The sequence below is a fragment of the Microcaecilia unicolor genome, chromosome 6 (genome assembly GCF_901765095.1).
Source record: "Microcaecilia unicolor chromosome 6, aMicUni1.1, whole genome shotgun sequence".
Classification (NCBI taxonomy): domain Eukaryota; kingdom Metazoa; phylum Chordata; class Amphibia; order Gymnophiona; family Siphonopidae; genus Microcaecilia; species Microcaecilia unicolor.
This window is the reverse complement of record NC_044036.1, coordinates 138,409,965-138,424,465: the sequence shown is the minus strand read 5'-3', so window position 1 is coordinate 138,424,465 and position 14,501 is coordinate 138,409,965. Positions and strand designations below refer to the sequence as shown.

At 43.8% G+C, this 14,501-nt stretch overlaps 1 protein-coding gene across 5 annotated transcripts in view; it reads left to right on the top strand.

The window, feature by feature from the left end:
- COL7A1 (collagen type VII alpha 1 chain) overlaps positions 1 to 14,501 on the top strand; it is a 260,266-nt gene that overhangs the window by 62,750 nt on the left and 183,015 nt on the right. For 4 of the 5 annotated variants that reach the window (XM_030206395.1, XM_030206397.1, XM_030206396.1 and 1 more), the window contains exons 12-14: positions 1,999 to 2,145; positions 8,553 to 8,669; positions 8,792 to 8,941. In XM_030206395.1, coding sequence (XP_030062255.1) covers positions 1,999 to 2,145; positions 8,553 to 8,669; positions 8,792 to 8,941 — 414 coding nt within the window. The remainder of the gene's footprint in view (positions 1 to 1,998; positions 2,146 to 8,552; positions 8,670 to 8,791; positions 8,942 to 14,501) is intronic. The other variant, XM_030206399.1, reaches the window with a different exon arrangement.

Below are 14,501 nucleotides of genomic sequence, written 5' to 3'. Positions count from 1 at the left end.
AATAGCGAGGGGCAGCTAAACTCTGCAGAACTCCAGGGAAACCAGCCCGTCCCTAGTGATTTGAAAACATATCCCCCAATCTTCAAAAGCATTTAGCCAGTCAAGATTGGCACCTGGCAAGTTAAAAATGCCTCGCCTCAAAATTGGCTATCTGATTTTGATCCCACTTTATAGGCTATCTTTGGCTGCATGAATACATAGGATATCTTTGGCTGGTTTGAACATAACCAGCGAAATCTGAATATTGACTTAGCCGGTTATGTTAAAACCAGCTAAAAAGTAACTGGATATTGAATGCTGGTCACCGTAAACGGCCTGGCATCGGATATCTGGGTTTAGCGCGGACTGCGGGATTTAGCCAGGCTAACTCCTGCTTTCTGTATATATTGACCCCACAGTACTGAAGCACCATCCTCCACGAACAGCAATGCGTTTGGATGACTCGCGCTCAGCTTAGTGGAATCAGCACTCTTATGTTTTAGTTATGAGGTTATATCACTGCCCAAATTGTTCATCTTAGCAATCATCTTGCTTCTCACAGCACGGGAGGAGAAACAGAAATGGTGGGTACCAGTTTCAGTGCTATGAATTTAAAAAGACACATGTTTCATGCCAAGGACTGCCAGGGAAACACTAGAATGGAGACAGTGTAGTTAAGCTTCTAGTGTTTCCCAAAAGATTTTAAGGTTTATAACCCTTTCACCCTGTGTTGATGCAAAGAATGGGAAAGGAAAGAGGGGGGAACCCTTTCTGTTGATAAAATAGCTTTTTACCCTCGGAAATGAGGGCTTTGATTATTGCTCAGCACAGTGGCGTAGCTATGGGGACCTACAGGGGCCTGTGCCCCCTCAAATTGGCTCTGGGCCCCTAGTTTGGCTGGCGGGGGTCCCCAACCCTGCCAGCAAAAGCGTTTGACCCGCGCTGGTCTCACATTGCCCGGTGCCCTGTCCTGTTTTCAGTTGCTGTGAATGTTCATTTTAATGAAACTGAGCACTCATGCCCAGAGTCACAGATCAGTGCAGTAGGAATTACAGGAAATCCACAATTTCAGAATAACATGTATAGAATGTTTGTATGTTTGGGAAGCTTGCCAGGTGCCCTTGGCCTGGATTGGCCGCTGTTGGAGCAGGATGCTGGGCTCGATGGACCCTTGGTCCTTTCCCAGTGTGGCATTACTTATGTACTTTATGTAGGAATTTAACCCAGCTCCCTTGCTTCACAGGCTACTGCGCTAACCTCAGGCTCCTCCACTCTGTGAACGCATTTCTGTCTTTACATTTTCCTGTGCATATCATTTCCTGTGTTCATTTTGTCTTAGTATGTGCTATATTTTAGTACATACACTCTTTATACAGTGGGCTAAATTCTACAAGTGGTGCCTGTTAAAAATTGATGCCGTAAACCCACGCGGTTAGCGTGATTCTAGAAGCTACGCCTAAAGTTAGGTGTAGTTTCTAGAATATGCTCATGTGCTGTTCTTGCAACTAAAATTTAGGCCACCTAAAACCAGGCCTAAATACCTGCTCCTAATTTAGGCGCAGTTTGGGTGTATTCCATAATGGTGCACATAGTTTTTTGACATGCCCATATCCTGCCCATTCCACACCCCCTTTTCAGTTGCACGTTTTAGAAATTATGCGCACCATGTTGTACAATATGCCTAGAAAGTTGTGCATGTAAATTCTAATTAAATCCAATTAGTGCTGCTAATTAAGTACCAATTTTCAGTGCTGATTGGCTTGTTAATCAATTAAGTTGTGCATGCAATTTGGCTATGTGGCCAAATTAGCACGCACAATGTAAGGCGCCATTTATAGAATTTGGGGGCGTGTGTATTATTTGCCATCAATGCATGCTCTGAACATTTTGTTAGTTGTTTTCTGTCATTTCAGACATCAAATGATAGACTTGATACTGTTGTTGACATGCCTGTGCCATTTTAAAACAGTGCACCCTTACGATGTTTCTGATCAATTTTGTTTGCTTGTTTCGTTTCAGGTGGGCAGTTTCAGAAAGTTGATGTAGATGCAAGCAAGAATGCGTTTGCCATCCAGAACCTCCAGCCCAACACAGATTACCGTGTGACAATCAGTCCTCTTTATGGGACAACGGAGGGACCAGCCACCTCGACAAGAGTAAAAACAGGTACATAAACCTCTTGCTCTGAGTTTCAGGTTTATTAGAATTTACTCTCCTGCCCAATGGTATGTATGAGGCAGTCATTCGTCTAAAATACATCAGAATACAAAAGCTTTTCAGGCTTTTCTTCACCCCATTCCGAAACCCTTCTGCCATTCCTGTGATAAAAGAAGGTGACCGAAGGTGGCACGTTCGTGACTGTGGTAATGTACTGAGAAGCTGGGGTCCCAAGAGAAGGGCCTGATTTCAAATGTTGGTACCGCTAGGCAAGATCACAGAGCAAATCCCAGAACAAGATCACGTGATAAGATCTCGAAGATTGGCGAGCACAGGAAGACCGTTGAGCTACATTGGAATAGGAGAGGCACATATGCACCTGGCCCTAAAATTAGCAACACCAGACTCTCCTTTGGCATGGGTATTTGACTCCTTCTGAATATGGCACCTTAGGCAGCTGCCTTTGCTAACTATGCCTAAGTCCGGGCCTGCCTGACAGCCCGATGGTCAGAAGCAAACACGGGCGCTAGAGGCCATTAATATACTCGAAAAGGATATAAATAAGGTCATTTCCTATTCCCTGTGATGCAGAGAACAGCACACTGTGAACAAGAGTGCCCTTACAGCTATAAACCTTACGCCAGCTCCGAGCTGAAGTTTAGGGTGTCTGAAGAGGAGGAGAAGCATTTTTAGGCTTGAACCAGTTTTTAAATGTACAACACAGCTTTTATTTTTAAGCCTGTTCTCATGTTTGATTCCATCCCTCCCCAACGTGCACCTGGTCACCCCCAACTGCCCAATTAAGAGGACACAAGGCAATTTTTTTTCATGAGGGTTTTTCATTAAATAATGCTGAACTTTTGAATAGATTAATTGCTGTCCTTTGAATGAACCTCTGCCGCCTCTTCCCCCGGCCGTGCAGGGCTCCCTGTTCCCCTGTTTGACTGCGTATGAGCTCAACAGCTCTGCTTACACACATGATCCAGGCATAATTTTCCCCCTTCATCTCCTAATACTCAGCTTTAACAGTGCACAGATGATTTGCATACTATTAGCGTTGAGCATTAGGAAGGTTTTGTTTTGTTTCATACAGTGCCGGAGTTTTGAGCAACGGGCCATGAGAGCACAGTCCTGGATCTGTATCTTGCTCCCATCACAGGCACTTTTTTTCATGTCATCAGTGGCACGGCAGCTGAGATGTGAGAGACCTGAAGCCATTTCTAGCCTGCATTTACCTTCCTCTACCCCTCCATTTGACCAGAGATGCATGAAAGAGAAAATGAAAGGGTAAACGAAAGAGAGAAAGATGGTTCCTTGCTTGACAATCATTAAAAATTACTGTTTAAGAACTACAGTATATCGGCTGTAAAGCAGAGATGGAGACACTGATGTCATGTCAGTCCTGGCTTTGTTCCATGTACGGGGGCTTCCAACCCCTCGTGTGAGCTTTCATTGCCATATGACAGCGATGCTGTTGGTGAGGAGAAGAGTCGGAGAGTCAGACTGAAGAAGGAGAAGAAGAGACCCTTTGTAGGAGAGCAAGCTAGGAGGAAGACTGCCCAGAAGGGGGAGAGGAAGAAGACAGGAGAGAGATTGCTGTGGCAGTCAGAGCAGATTTTCAGCCCCTGAATGTCTTCTCCTCTCCTGGCCCAGTCAGTGCGGTTAAACTGAGTAGGAGTCTCTTCAATTTGGCGAAATACTTTTCTTGGGGTAAATTTCAAAGGAGAGCTATGTATATACTACTTTCAAAAAATATGGCAAAGCCCCCACACAAGTGCTTACGATTACAAGGGGCCCGATATTCAGCCGATGGCTAATGACCCCAATTCTCTAGAGGAGAGAGCAGACAGTTTGCTTCTGGCATTTTATTATTGCAAAACCTGGTGTAACAAGATGGCAGTGGGAGAGCCTGGGTTTTAAATTAAGAGTAAGGACTCATGGTTTTCTATCCAGGATGGTGGAGACCCTTGTGTATTATGCAAACTGGCGTTAAACCTGGAAATTGAATGCCGGCCCCATGTGCAGGCACAGCCATTGAATTCCTGGGTTTGAGGAACTGGCTGAGAAATAGCAGGTGTAACAATAAGGGAAAATATACAGGCATACCCCACCGATCCAACTTAAATGCCTAATCTCTGCAGCACAACCAAACTAAAGCACGTAATGGACATAACACAACTCTTTCGTTCTCCGATTCCCTAATGTGGCTGTGCCACATGAACTTGATCTTACCACAACATCACACTGGAGCCTGCAAAGGCCTCTCCGGTACTATGTAAGCCACATTGAGCCTGCAAATAGGTGGGAAAATGTGGGATACAAATGTAACAAATAAATAAAATGTATTTTTTCCTCTTGCTGTTCCTAATAGTGCATCAGTGTTGATATCTAGGTTGGTGGCTTTTTTTTTTAGTCCTCTGCAGACCCAGGGGTCTCTAGACTGCACTTCTGACCTGCTTTTTTTTTTTTCCTGTGTCCTTCCTGCACCTCTTCTAGTGCATGAGGTACTCAGATCTTCTGGCACCAGATCCTGCTAGAGTATTAGAGTAGTTTCTGGCAGTTTCTGGAAAGGGAACCTGGAAGCACGAGAGGAGCTGGACCTTCTGAAGGTGTTTTTCTAGTGGCAGTAGTATACTCTCCCGAAGAACATTTAAACTCTGACTTTTCCGCCAAAAATTGTCCCGCCGCTGACCATACCTGTCAAGGAAGAGCCCTATAACCCTATACTTGTGGAACTAAATTGGCTCTCAATTACTGTGCGTATTTCATTTAAGATATTGTGCCTGATTCATAAGGCATTTTATCTTTATCTGTCATGCAGAGAAGGGCGACGAAAATGATAAAGGGGATGGGACGACTTCCCTATGAGGAAAGGCTAAAGCGGCTAGGGCTCTTCAGCTTGGAGAAAAGGCGGCTGAGGGGAGATATGGTAAAGGTCTATAAAATAATAAGTGGAGTTGGACGGGTAGATGTGAAGCGTCTGTTCACGCTTTCCAAAAATACTAGGGCTAGGGGGCATGCAATAAAGCTACAATATAGTAAATTTAAAATGAATTGGAGAAAATGTTTCTTCACTCAACGTGTAATTAAACTCTGGAATTTGTTGCCAGAGAATGTGGTAAAGGTGGTTAGCTTAGCGGAGTTTAAAAAAAGGTTTGGACGGCTTCCTAAAGGAAAAGTCCATAGACCGTTATTAAATGGACTTGGAGAAAATCCACTATTTCTGGGATAAGCAGTATAAAATGTTTTGTACGTTTTTGGGATCTTGCCGGGTATTTGTGACCTGGATTGGCCACTGTTGGAAACAGGATGCTGGGCTCGATGGACCTTTGGTCTTTCCAAGTATGGCAATACTTATGTACTTATTGTGTTTATATTGTTCTGTTCTTATGCTAAACCGATAATTCCTCATTTATATATTTATTTTTATTTTAGGACTGTTTGTAATATTGATTCTTTGTTTTAAACTGTTTTGTATTTTGGTTGTTTATGATGTGATCTTTTATTGTAAACCACTTTGATACTTCAGCTGTTCTAAAGCAGTATATGAAGTAAGTAAATCAAATCAAAGTTACCCTCATGTGTGCGGACAGCAGCAAGAAGTTTGGAACTGCACAGTCACTCTAAATCTATGATCGGAAAAAGAATTTCAAAGTTGATTACTTGGATAAATGATAATTTATCTGAGAAAACTGAGGGGCCTTTTACTAAAGGCATTAGATACAAGGCTTAGCATGTCATAACAAGAGACTTTCCCCGAGCACTAAACCCAGATTCAAAGCAGCACTGTTTAAAAACATTTTCCTTTTTTAATTTTTTTGCAGGCTGTGCTCTAATGTTGCCATTAGACCATGGTACCTACAAAAAATCAACATGTTAAGTCTGTGTTATCCAGATAGCGTGTGTTAATCAGAACATAATTAGCTGAATAACGCTTCCGTGCAATGCCCTGCCCATGACACACCCCCTTCAAAAATAACGGTAATATGTAAACCACATTGAGCCTGCCCTGCACAAAGGTGGGAAAATGTGGGATACAAATGTAACAAATAAGAACTAAATTTAGGCCCGGTCATTTGCACCAACCAGTGGCGTAGCTACGTGGGGCCAGGGGGGCCTGGGCCCCCGTAGATTTGGCTCTGGACCCCCCTGCCGACAACCCTCTCGACCCCCCCCCCCTCCCGCCACCAACCCTCCCCCACCATCGCCGTGGGCTACCTTTGCTGGCGGGGGACCCCCAATCCCCGCCAGCCGAGGTCCTCTTCTTCTGTTTCTATGAGTCTGACGTCAGAAACAGAACGAAGCCTTCGCGGGAAGAAGAGGACCTCGGCTGGCGGGGATTGGGGTCCCCCATCAGCAAAGGTAGCCCATGGCAATGGCGGGGGAGGGTTGGCAGCGGGAGGGGGGGTCGAGAGGGTCATTGGCAGGGGTCGTCAAAGTTGGTGGTGGCGGCGGCCGGGGGGGGGGGGGTTTCGGCACTGGGGAGGGCTAAAATGTGCCCCCTCACCTCGGGCTCTGGATCCCCCTCCCGCCGAAGTCTGGCTACCCCCTGGCACCAACTGAACCATGGTGCAAATGTACTCACCTAAATTTGATGCATATCCCCCTTATTCTATAAAAATACACATAAATGCTAGAACACCCCCTTTCCACACCCCTTTTTTTTTTTTTTTTTTTTTTACTCGTAGGTAAAATGTAGGCGCAGATCCAGTAGTAGAACAGTTTATTGGACAATTTCTCTTAATACTTTCTGCATATCCAACTCTAGGCCTTTGATCAGGAATAAAAGCAGGAATATCATAAGTAGCTTCCCACTAAATAAAACTGAAATCCAACTCGTGTCTAAAAAAAAAAATCACAAGAAATATTAAACAATTAATAAAAACATTATTTCCCAAAATGTATCCCAACAATAAAACTAATAATCTAAAGTCCCAGATAAATCTCACCAATCCAAATAAAAGCAGTGGCTCCTTAAGGGACTCACTAAGGACCGTGAGTTGACCCACTGCCATCTTAGTGTCCTAATAAGGTGCAGGACACTGACGTCGCCGACACTGAACATGGAAGCACAACGCCAGAATCAGACCCAACAGAAAAAGCAGGTGCTAGTCTCGTAAGCAATATTAAACGTGAGACACACTTTCACTTTGAAAACTCATACAAAGACCCTGGGAAAAAGTAATGTGAGGATTTTACAGGAATTTGGGCAGTCTGACAATTCCTTCAAGAATTTCACATATAAAAGTACTACTACTACTACTACTACTACTATTTAGCATTTCTATAGCGCTACAAAGCATACGCAGCGCTGCACAAACATAGAAGAAAGACAGTCCCTGCTCAAAGAGCTTACAATCTAATAGAAAGTAAATCTAATAGAAAGTAAAATTGCTTTTGTTATTCATGTACGAGCATCTTCAACATGACGTCTAAATCCAATTCTGGACATTTTGCAAAAAACATCCAAAACTCCAGTAGTGAACATGGCCATTTTCAAACCAGAAAAATGTCCCCCTTTTTGTTTCAAAAATGGCCATTTGCTAGATATTTTTGTGCTCAGTGCATATACCTTTTAGGACCATTAAAAGAAAAAATGTTCAAGGGAAAAAATGCACAAAATCAAGCCATTGGGATGTAGGAGGAGCAATCATAGGCATCCCAGGTATGCAACTCGCATTACCCCCTTATATTATATGGGGAGCCCTCCAAAACCTACTGTACCCAAATGTACACCACTACAATAGTCCTTATGCCTGCAGGTGTCACCTGTATGTAGGTACAGTAGGTTTTTGGTGGGTTTTGGAGAGCTCACACTTTCCACCACAAGTGTGTCAGAGTGGGATATGGGCCTGAATCTCCTTCTCTATAGTGCACTGCACCGACCACTAGGCTACTCCAGGGACCTCCTTGCTGTTCTAAATAGACTGGCCATAAAATCTGAAGCTGTCATAGAAGCTGGTATGTACTGTTTTCTTTCACATCTTTGGGGAGAGTGGGAGGGGGTCAGTGACCACTGAGGGATAAGGGGAATCATGCCTTAATCTGTCCAGGGGTCATCTCGTCATTTAGTTAACCTTTTTGAGATTGAAACAGGTCTAGACCAAAGAGTCTAACTTATAGCCCTGGACGTTTTTGCTTTGCTCCATTATAGCAGAAAAACGTCCAAATCCCGCCCCCAACATGCCCCCTTGTGATTTGGATGCCCTGCAGAGAAAAATGTCTCAAATCCGAGTTTTGAAATTGCCACTTTATCATTTTTGAGACGCTTTTCTCTTTTGAAAATGAGCCCCTTACCGTACCTGTGTCCATGTGGCGCAGAACAGGTTCTCCAAGGTCATCCTGTTGGGTTCCTTGAGTTTAAGCAACTTTTGCATTTTAGCTGACGTGAAATATATTGTTTGTCTTTTGTCTAGATATAGAAATACTGCAGAATTTGAGTATCGTCGTCTTAGGTCCCACATCCATTCGAGTGAGTTGGAACATAATTCCAGAAGCAAGGGGCTACAGGCTAGAATGGAGAAGGGCCACAGGTAACCAGGGTGCAGGGCAAATGGTGCCGCGTGGAAGACTGGCTCTGTCTCCAGTCTGAAAATTTCTGCCCAGAGAACTATTGTTAAGGAGAAAAATGAATGTTCTTACATTTGGCTCATAGGTTCTAAGTCGCCTCAGTCTGTGTCGTTGCCCGTCAATACCAACAGCTATGATATCACAGGTCTTCGACCGGGTTCTGCATACCGGATTACGCTCTTCACCCTTTATGATGGAAGAGAGATAGCTACGCCGGCAACAATATCTCAGACAGGTGAATTAATACTGCAACATATCTTGGACTATGATGCATGGTTTTCATGTCCCTATCTAAGGGCCTTTTTTACTAAGCTGCAGTAAAAGGGGCCCTGCACTAGCGGCAACATGTATTTTTACTGTACGCAGAGGCCCCTTTTTTCCGCAATGGGTAAAAATGTGAAAAAAAATGGCCATGCAGTAAGTTCACATTTGCCGCATGGCCATTTCGGGGGGAGCACTCACTGCCGCCTATTGAAGTGGCAGTAAGGTCTGTAACCCCCTGTTGTGATCATTTTTTTGTAAAATTCCGGCAGCGCCAGAAATTCCGCACACCAGGGTGAACTACTGCCGCTGGGCGTGGTGGGCCAGTGCTAGTTCCGGATTGCCACTCGGAAACCCTTTAGTAAAAGGGCCTCTAAGAAAGGATTAACAGGTCTAGGAAAAATCCTAGCTTGACACTCGGTCAGTCACTCTCAATTTCAATATAAGACAAACAAATATGACAGCAGATTAGGATGTGTCAAATTGCAGTAGTCTTTTAAAGAAGGATCTGCTGACATAGAACCTTTTCTAAAATACATGAAGGAATGAACATGTATGTTCCAGCTACATGCTCTGGGAGCAGTCATTTAATAACCATCAACATAAGCACCGCCATACTGGGAAAAGACCAAGGGTCCATCAAGCCCAGCATCCTGTATCTGACAGCGGCCAATCCAGGCTTCAAGAACTCGGCAACCCCCCCCCCCCCCTTCAGGAATCTGTCCAAACCCCCCTTAAACTCCATAAGGCCAGCCGCTGCCACCACATTCTCCGGCAATGAGTTCCAGAGTCCAACTACACGCTGAGTAAAGAAAACCTTTCTCCTATTTGTTTTAAATCTACCATATCCTAGCTTCATCTTGTGTCTCCTGGTTCTATTATTGTTTGAAAGTGTAAACAAACGCTTCACATCTATCCGCTCTACTCCGTAGACTTCTATCATATCACCCCTCAGCCGCCTTTTCTCCAAGGTGAAGAGCCCTAACCTTCTCAGCCTTTCCTCACAGCGAAGTCATTCCATCCCTTTTATCATTTTTGTTGCCCTTCTTTGCACCTTCTCTAATTCCTTTATATCTTTTTTGAGATGCGGCGACCAGACTTGGACACAATACTCAAGATGCGGTCGCACCATGGAGCGATACAACGGCATTATAACATCCTCGTGTTTGTTTTCCATCCCTTTCCTAATTATACTCAACATTCTGTGCGCTTTCTTGGCCGCCGCAGCACACTGAGCAGAAGTTTTCAACGTCTTGTCAACGATGACTCCCAGATCCCTGTCTAGGTCTGTGACTCCTAACGCGGAACCTTGCATGATCTAAAACATCAACAGGTCAACGTGGCATCAATACATATGTAAGTGACAGCATGTACATGTGTATGTTGATATAGTGCCAACGAATAGATGTGTATGTCTACCATTTTGGAAACCTATACATCTAAGTGGTGCCAATTAAACAGAGAACCTGCAATTATTCAGCATAATCAATTATTGGGAGGAGGCAAAAAAAAAAAAACAACCTACAGGGGGTGAAGGGACAGACCTTCCCTAAACCCTCCAATAAAGCACCACCCAACATGAACACGTTACCAAAACTTACACATTCACACGTGTATTTTATGGCCCAGCCCTAGTCCCACCCAAAACATGCCTAAACCACACTTTCTAGCCATATGCATGTATTGCAGATTTACATATGTAAATCCCGGCTTTCTAAACTCAAGGTTTCTTTGTGTATCCAAGATACATTGTAAATGCTGGTATTTGCATGTGGGATTCTAAAATAAGGGCCCTACTGTGATATGTTTCACTTTTGCTGGCAGAAGTCAAGACACCGGTCTTCAGTCTCCAAAACTACTCCTTGGTGCAGCCATCTACAGAAATGGGTCCATCGGGCTGGGGTGCAAAGTGGGGCTGAGTGTGCACCATGGCTGGATGAGGCACAGGCCTTGTGTATCCCACGGGATGGCGGCAACTCTGGACACGAGCAACGCCTTTCCTGTGGATCACTCCAGCTGTGGCAGATGCCTCTCCCTCCACCTCACCCCCTCTCCGGGCGGGGCGGCTGATGCCTAGCAGCTGACTTAGAACTGATGTGGACAGGGGGAATCAGATTTTTTAACTGTTTAATAAGGAATTGGTTTTTACATAATCTATAAAAAAATATTTTACACCAAAAACTAAGTAAGTCTTAATATTGACTGATGAAATTTTGTGGGTTATAAAAGGAGAGCTAAAAACTTGCAGGAGTGTTGAATGCATTCTGACTGGAGATGTGGAGAGGAGAACTGATTTCCTAATTGAGGTTGTAAACTAGAAAACTATTGGCAATGTTGCCATACAAAACAGACTTTGAAGGTCAGAATGTTCTTAATGCTAATTATATCTGCAGAAGGGATTGACGAAATGGAAAAAGATTGTTTGTGAGAGCAGTTCTCAGCAATTTGTGAATGCCAAGATTTTGACTGGAAGTAACGGATAGAGAATGGGTTGTTAAATCAACAACTGGATTAGCAGCAAGCAAACCAATTTGCTGTTTTAATTGAAGATGAAACAGTTTCCTGTGATTTCCTGTGTTTTGTCATTATGATAAATCAATCACAAGGACAGACATCGTTCAAGTTGGAATCGTTTGGAGAAACCGGCATTTGCACATATATAGCCGTATATACCATTGATAAGAACATCAGATATTTTTATTACATTTGTACCCCGCGCTTTCCCACTCATGGCAGCCTGAATGCGGCTTACATGGGGCAATGGAGGGTTAAGTGACTTGCCCAGAGTCACAAGGAGCTGCCTGTGCCTGAAGTGGGAATCGAACTCAGTTCCTCAGTTCCCCAGGACCAAAGTCCACCACCCTAACCACTAGGCCACTCCTCCTTCTGAAATACTAAAATCCTTATTGTTCACCAATAAAAGCAATGAAGACTGCTGCCAAATTTAACCATTTCATTCTAGTTAAACCCACTCACTCCGGAAATGAACCTTTGATTTCTCATTCCGGAAATAAACCTTTAATACTTGACTGCTTAATTTACTCTTGTCACGTACGAACTTTAATGCAATACCTTTCTGTATTTCTCAATCCGGAAATGGCGATCGCCATTACGGCATAATGTAAGCCACATTGAGCCTGCAAATAGGTGGGAAAATGTGGGATACAAATGCAACAAATAAATAAAAGTTCCAGACAAATTATAACCATGACATCAAAAATTTCAACAGTACAAAATTACAATCAAACCAATATAAATGCACATCTGTTTATAACACTAATAGAGCACTGCAATAAATACCAATAGTAAGAAATACTCAAAACAATTAGAAAGCAAGCTGAGAACCCCTTTAACAAAGGGCGTCTACAGGGTTAGCGTGTGCTAGAAACACTAGCGCACCTTTGTAAAACACCCCCTGCATAACTAAAAATCAACAGGTCAATATTCAATCCGGGCAGTTAGTGTTTTTTTTTTTAAAGTGCTGATTTCTGGGTAACGGCCAGTACTGCGCTGGCATGATTTAGATAGTGGTGATATTCAGCCCACTACCCAGATAGCTAACTGGGGCAGTCCTTTTACCTAAGGTGCGCTGAAAAATGGCTTGCGGAAGTGTAGGCAGGGGTTTTGGGCACACACCAATTCATTTTTCAGCGCACCTGTAAAAAAGACCTTTTTTAAATTTTTTGCCGAAAATGGACGTGCGGCAAAATCAAAATTGCCACACATCCATTTTGGGTCTGCGACCTTACTGCCAGCCATTGACCTAGCGGTAAAGTCTCATGCAGTAACCGGGCAGTAATGACCTATGCGCGTCAAATGCTACTTGGTGCGTGTCCAATACGCACGTTCGAAAAAAATTATTTTTCAGCTGCACGTATGGGATGTGCACCAAAAATGAAATTATCACAAGAGCCATGCGGTAGCCGGGCCGTAACTCCATTTGGGTGCGCGTAGAGCCTTATGCAGCTTAGTAAAAGGACCCCTGGATAAAATTAGAGCTGTTTTGGGTTTTGTTTTGGTTTTTTGCTGTCCTAACTTTATTTGAATATTTACTGAATATCTCCACTAATCGGAGAACTCTAGGGACCTCCTCTCTCTCTTCACGAACCACCTCAGCACAATCCAGATATCACTGGGGCAATCTTTAATCATTTTCAGCAGCATATTTTAATGAAAAAATTACAAACCTACGCAACACGCTACCTCAGGACAATACCGATATCGAAAACTTCATCAATAGTCTGGATCCAACCCCCGTAGAATACCCAGCTGACAGAACTTGGTCAAACTTCACTCTCCTCACCGTCGAAACAGTCACCCAGGTGATCAAAAGGTTCTTTAACACCCACTGTAAATTGGATACGTGCCCCAGCTACCTAATCTGCCCCTGACCGCTTCATAACTGACGTTACATCCCACCTAAACTACATGCTTCAACAAGATCTCTTCCCTAAGGAAAACAGCAACATCCTTCTCACCTCAATACCAAAAGACACCAAGAAAAATACAAACGAAATCACCAACTACCGACCAGTAGCATCTATCCTACTGGTAATCAAATTGATGGAAAGTATGGTATCCAAGCAACTTACTGACTATCTAAACAAATTCTCAATATTACATGAATCACAATCAGGATTTCGCCCCCTCCATAGCACTGAAACAGTACTAATCACTCTCTTAGCGAAATTCAAGCTATTTTGAAATTCAAGCAAGAAATAGCAACAGGTAAAAGCTTACTCCTCCTCCAATTCGACATGTCCAGTGCATCCGACATGGTAAACCACAATATACTACTAAGACTCCTAGACTACTTCGGGATTGGAGGAAATGTACTTAGTTGGATCAAGGGTTTCCTAACCACTAGAACATATCAAGTGAAATCAAATTCAAACATATCATCACCGTGGAAAGCAGACTGCGGAGTACCTCAAGGATCACCACTATCGCCAATCCATTTTTCAGTGTGCCTGTAAAAAAAGGCCTTTTAAAAATTTTTGCCGAAAATGGACGTGCGGCAAAATGAAAATTGCACGCGTCCATTTTGGGTCTGAGACCTTTCCGCCAGCCATTGACCTAGCGGTAAAGACTCGCGCGGCAACCGGGCGGCAATGACCTACACCAGGGGTAGGCAACTCCGGTCCTCGAGAGCCGCAGGCAGGTCAGGTTTTCAGGATATCCACAATGAATATGCAGGAGATAGATTTTCATACCATGGAGGCAGTACTTGCAAATCTATCTCCTGCATATTCATTGTGGATATCCTGAAAACCTGACCTGCCTGCAGCTCTCGAGAACCGGAGTTGCCTACCCCTGACCTACACGCATGAAATGCCACTTGGTGCGAGTCTGTTACGCGTGGCTGAAAATAAAAAATATTTTCCAGACGCACAATCGGAGACATGCGCCAAAAATGAAATTACCGCAACAGCCACATGGTAGCCGGGCGGTAACTCCATTTTGGCACGCCATGGGCGCACGTAGATGCTTACGCAGCTTAGTAAAAGGACCCCTTGCTTTGTTGCCTTAAGTCT